This window comes from Colletotrichum abscissum (assembly GCF_030869225.1).
Source record: "Colletotrichum abscissum strain IMI 504890 chromosome Unknown Scaffold_195.1, whole genome shotgun sequence".
In the NCBI taxonomy this organism is placed as follows: Eukaryota; Fungi; Ascomycota; class Sordariomycetes; order Glomerellales; family Glomerellaceae; genus Colletotrichum; species Colletotrichum abscissum.
In genome coordinates, this window is record NW_026850093.1 from 1 (window position 1) to 5,841 (window position 5,841).

The 5,841-nt window shown below is 51.4% G+C and overlaps 2 protein-coding genes across 2 annotated transcripts, besides 1 other annotated feature; one reads left to right on the plus strand and one right to left on the minus strand.

The window, feature by feature from the left end:
* On the minus strand, window positions 1–1,557 carry CABS01_16897 (uncharacterized protein; the record flags this gene model as incomplete). The annotated part of the gene is made up of 2 exons (XM_060550226.1): window positions 1–1,445; window positions 1,535–1,557. Coding segments are annotated over 2 exons (1,468 nt in total), but the record flags the coding sequence as incomplete, so codon positions are not given.
* A 2,200-nt stretch (window positions 1,558–3,757) lies between these two features.
* On the plus strand, window positions 3,758–4,048 carry CABS01_16898 (uncharacterized protein; the record flags this gene model as incomplete). Its single annotated transcript, XM_060550227.1, has 1 exon — window positions 3,758–4,048. One exon carries the CDS (start codon window positions 3,758–3,760, stop codon window positions 4,046–4,048), a length of 291 nt encoding a protein of 96 aa, XP_060401828.1.
* A 441-nt stretch (window positions 4,049–4,489) lies between these two features.
* Window positions 4,490–4,564: a sequence feature (Short protein (CABS01_16899, KAK1506541.1) was converted to a misc_feature.).
* Window positions 4,565–5,841: the final 1,277 nt, after the last annotated feature.

Sequence of the window (5,841 nt, forward strand, 5' to 3'; positions counted from 1 at the left end):
CGGCAGCGTCGCCGCCCCGGGACGCTGCCCAAAAACAGTGCGAATACAGCACATGGAATATCTTCAACAGCTTAGGCTCTCGCGTCAACAGGTTGATCACACTCCAGTGGTCTTGTGCGTCCGCAAGCCGCGCCAGCTTGCTGATGATGTCGCACAACACGGCATCGTCCATCTTGGCACCACGTCGCAGCAAGATCGACGCCATCACGGGGTTGCCGTGACATGTCGAAAGTGCCCAATCGAGACTCGTCGCACCATGCGAGTCGCGCCTGTCAATGTCTACATAGCCCGAAGAAAGCAGCATCTCGGCTTCCCAACGGCGCCGCTCTCGAGTCAGCTTCAGCAAGAGGGGCCCTGTCCAGTTGCAGCGTGCCGATATGCAAACCGCCTGGTTTGGGTCAGCGCCTGACGTGAGGAGGAGTTCGATGAGTCGTTGCTTCGCCGATGCCGTCCTGCCATCCGTTTCTTTGACCCGGGCCAGGAGCGCTAGCTCGAGCGGCTTTTGATCGAATATACGGAGCGCTGGGTCGGCCCCCTCGACCAATCCGTCCAGCTCGCCCGTGGCGTCCGCTCCGGCCTTCAACAGTGCCAGGGCGGCGGAGAACATGCCGTCCTCGCACGCCATGCTGAGGGCCGTCATGCGCCATGTGTCGATCGTCGTGGGCTGGTTCACGTCGACGCCGAACTGCGCCAGCTGGCCTATGACCGTTTCTGGCGATGGAGACAACAGGGAGTGAATCAGTGGCGTGTCCCCGTTGTTGTCGGCCTCGTTCACTTCCATCCCTTTCTCGTCGACAAGGTACGTGATTACTTCGGTGAGCCCGGCGGCGGCGGCTTGGTGGAGGGCGTTAATTCCAAACTCAGAAGACTCAAGCCGTGCGCCGCGCCGAAGGAGAATCATGGACGTTTGGGCGTCTCCGCTGAGAAGAGATAGAAAGACAGGAGTACGTAGCCGGCAGTCCGGAACACCATCGATATCGGCACCGTGATCAAGGAGAAACGACACAATGTCAGCATAGCCTTTGGAAGCGGCCAGATACAGGGCCGTAACGAGGAAAGGGCTATATCGATGGCTCTCGGTCATATACATGGTGGCCGGTCTGTTGTAGTCAGCGCCGGCTTGGAAGGTATGCCGGAGCGTGGCGAGGGCCACCCGTGTATCTCTACAGTTGGCAATGGTGTTGAAAACGGCAGAGTACTTTCCCGTTTTTACATCATTTCGGTAAAGCTTGGGGTTGAAGAACGAATGCCAAGTGCGCGAGCATTGTGCGAATACGGACTGGTCATGGAGCTCGCTGTGATTGAAGACGTGCCACGCCACGTCTAGGGATATCGACTCTGCATGAATAGACTTCATAGCGAGTGGCGTCTGCCGTACTGAGCGACACGATGTGATCTGCGACGAAAGCACGGCATAGCAAGAACACGAGGCAGTCACGCTGTTGCTGTAGGCTTGCCGACCTCATATCCAACACAAGATTTCGGACTTCGTCCCATGGGACGGCGCTTTACGCCAGAAGCATCTCATACATACGTTGCAGATCCAGAGTTGACCATCTCGTTCAAGAAAGGTCTTGAGTTCTGCTATTCAGGCGCTACGGTGCTTCTTTTGGTTATGAAAAAGGCATCTCGTTCATCCTCTATGTGGACAGTACCGTTTTTCGCGAGTGGTCTCTGGCTTTTCTGGGCATAAGCTGAAGACAGCTTCAGGATTACAAACTATCTGACAAGATTCTACTGGTTCCGCTTTGGGTGGACGAGGACATCAAGCGCACAAGTGGTGTTCACGTCGGCTTTGAACGCTTAGTCCCCACAATACCGACGGAGCCCAAAGAAGTTTTCACCATACCTCGTATAGTATCAGTGCCCGGAAATTGTTACATACATACTTGGGGACTCACCTGGCTTTCTGCTACCCGCACCTCCAGCAGGCTATTACACAATTGCACGCACCATCACATCGCTTGCGCGGGATTCGCGCCGGGCTCTTTCAAACAACCCGTATCGACGCTTGGGAGCCGGAGGTATGCATTCTCAACAACGTGATCAGGAGTGGTTTTGTTCCGAAATGCCTTGCTCTCGTGAAATCCGTTTCCAACTCTGACCCCCCTACCCAGAGTTCGAAATCCTGGAGTTGGGCTAGGAAGCTGCTGTCTCTTCATTTTTGCAGGTCGCTTTTGGCAAGTAGTAAAATAACGCCCCTATCTCGGCAAGATCTCACTTGATGGCTGGGCTCCCGTCTTCCACATCCGTTGTGGTCCTTATGGGACGTCAGTTCTGGCCAGACTTTCTAGCCACACACCGCCTGCTTGACTGACGATCCGGCCTACGGACTAGATTGAATTTCATATTCACGAATCGTCACTTGAACAGCCTCCGCATCCACTTTCAGTCCTTCTCAGCAGCAGGGGTATCAGTTCTGGTTTCTGACCGACCTGCCTCCCAGCCACGCAACCATGATGTTACTACCTGAGCCAGTGCCCTGTCTACAAGATCCAGATCTGGGTCTTTCGCAAGCTGACTTGTTTGTCGGATTAGAAATAGAGGAAAGACCTATCCGGCAACGCGATTGTGCCCATGCTTGTCAGGACGACGTAGTGCCGAGGCCTAGAGATCTGCTGCGACCTTGCCTGGACTAAGAAGCACCCGCCGATTGCGACTCCTGATAGGGTTTGAAAAGAGCAGGGTACAATAGGAATCCAAACCGGTTTCTTGTCCGTAGACAGGAAATCTTCTGTGCAAAGATGTTTGTAGATCCGATTGCTGACAGGGCACATGACAAGGTCCTGGCGGTACCTTCTTGATTACCTCCATAGCCGGGGACGGAACTTGCTTTTACACTGTGTTCGTGGATTAGACCCATAATGCATTAGCTGACGTCCACAAACGGCGATGGCAAGTGCCGTTTCTACAGTACGCAACATGGGTCTGAACTAAGAATTGATTGATTGATTGATTCCTACTCGGTTTTGGCCGCTCATATCCGCAGCTATGCCCGGAAAGCAAGGTTTGGCCAACAGCCGACGCGTCCACGACAAGTCGCGACGCCCCACTTCGTCCTGCTGTTGAATCAAGGCCAGCTGTCTCCAAATTCCTCGCTACACTGTCTATCCTCTATGTTGATTCTCTCTCTTGAAGAGTCCCTTTCTACTGCATTTTGCCGACCATCGTTTTCCCCGGCTCTGGATTCCCTCTTTCGCATCTTTCTACTTCGGCTCCGTTGGTGCTTACCACCATGTCTGATTCAGCGTACCTACAGTCTCCCCCCAGCGCTCGGCTTCGCTTGTTTCTCTTGTCCGCATCCCCTCAGACTCACATGTGCTGTATCTCAGTCGAACTATACATCTTTTTGCTGCTTCCTGCCGGGTTCCTATGTGGCTCCATGTTTCCATCTTGAGACCACCACCGCCGTCCGCCGCCGAGGGTCGGTCTCGATCCGCGAAACACAATGCTTCAATCGCGTCGATTCGTCCGATCACTGAGTAGGAGAGCTCGTGCACAGATTCCGCAGACATTGTCGTGCGTTGAAGGGACGACACTCCTTCTTCGCAAAGGGGGGAGGGGGCGACAGGCGACCAAGCTGTCTGTAATCTGTAGTATTTTACGGCACCGATTGTAGCATACCTGATGTCTGGTGCTTGCTCTGTGCAGGAGGTGATACCTTTCTGTCGGGCTCGTCGTCGTTGCTGTCGCGAGACGTTGCAAACTTTGTCGGGGGTGATAGGCGACCCGTAGCCTATCGGTGGCTGTAGTGTTGATGTGTTTGGGCGCGGTCGTTGTTCCTTTCGTGATAACCCGTGACCCACTAGCGGAGGTGGCGATGGTGTTGTCCCTTGACACGTCGTGCTTTGTGGCTTGCTCTCGAATTTTTCGTGGTCAGAGCCCGCTCGCGGCCACGAGCAGGCCCTTTGGATGCAGGATCAATGCCGAGGATGATATTGTGCCCAAAGTGACCTCTGCAGACGCGAGCGGGCGTGGTTCGATCAATTTGGTGCTGGTTTCAAAAATTTCGTTCTCGCTTTTGTTGGTGTTTTTCGAACTCGTCTGAACTAAGAACACAGTAAAGAAGCGATTTTGACTTTACTGTGGAGGTCACGGGTGAAGGTACTTGTTGGGTCTCAGTATGTATCCCGTCAGCAAAGGAATCCACATATGCCTGTGCGCAGAATAATTCCTATCCGCAAAGACGGAAAGCAAATTCGACTTCTACGGTACTGTACTCGAAACAGAGGGAAGACTCATCAACGGATTACGAGGAGAGTAGATCTCAAAGTGAAGTTCAGAACTAGTCTTCATTGATTACTGGTAGACTGCGCAATATAGTATTGATCATATGTTGCTTCCTCTTGGCAACATACTTCATCTTTTTGGACTTGACCTACACAGGCTGGGCCTATAGTCGTTCTGACTGTATATATGCGACCACGATCAGATGTGCGAGAATAAATGCTGTGAAAGCTGGTTATAGATGCTTTGGAGTAGCTCTCAATTACGCGTTGCCACTCGTACTACTATTCGCCATCCTGACCCATATGTTTATTTGCAAACCAGTCGCTATAGCCATGACTAGAGGTTTGTGGAGACCTATTATAGCAGGTTTCGGCTTCTCGAATATTGAGAATGTTTGTGAGAGAGGAAGCGACATGTGCACAAAACTGTACAACTGTGCAGAAGAGATCCTGTCTAGGCGATAATTTCATCGTTTTCGCCGTAGGTCTGTTGCTTGAATTGATATCCGCGTCTTTCGTTTCAATACCCTTGTGCCTCACAATTCTCGTCAACTCTTTGGCAGAACCAACCAGCAAGCAAGTCACAGAATGCCAGATCAACCAAATTCATTCAGTTGCTGTACATAGTCGTTTCTGCAGTTTTCTCGGCTCATTTATTCCCAGTGTCCGCCGACCTGGTGCTACACTAGGCTCAAAGATAGAGGCGCCGGTGAAATCTGCGAGATCTCAGGGATACCGACCTACGGCATAGCACACCCTTCGAGCTCGTTTCTGGGTATATATCTAGGATACGAGAATATTTCTTGGAACAAACACTCTAGGCACATATGACTTTGCGGGTTTTATCGTGGATGCGAACGAACCATTGAGACCGTAAAATGGCGCCCGATGCAATGAGCACTTTGTCAAACCATCGAACAGAGGGTTGCGAGAAAAGTTGCGCTAAGAACCTACTACCATCGCATGTTCGTCCTGTCCACCTGGTTGAAATCTGTCAAAAGGATGCAATCGTTCCCTTTTTCAACGGTATCCTCATTAAACCATTCGCCAAACAGAATCGCTCATTTCTTAGATGAGATTTGAAGGGTTTGACAATGTGACATCATCATACTGAACCTCGCACGAGATTAAACTTGAGACTTAATTGTCTCCGTGAACAGTCATGTCGAAAATCAAATGTTCTTCTTACTGCAATATCCGCTTTTCAGGACCTTGAAAGTCACACTGCGTCGATTCCCTCCTTGGTCCGTTGCCAAATCCATGCTTTCTGCTGCTATTGCCTGAGTTCGAGACACCCTTGCATCCAGCTGCCAAACATTCATGTTGTCTTCAGGGCTATTCAGTAGCGCATCTATGCCTGGGTTTGGTTCGTTGCAGCTACGACGCAAAGATATCGTAGATGGCATCGAGTCCTAGGCCCAACTGAAAGGCCGCTTGCGGAAAAAAGCCATGTAAATAGTTCTAAGCAGAAACACGCTAGTAATTGACTCTCCCCTAAAAATTGGTTGCTGATTCATGTTGTCGAAAAAGAGGAACTCCTTATTTCTCTCATAAGCCTCTCGAGTGGACCACGGACGCACGTTTAGTTTAGGTACTCTGTTGCTAGTGACGA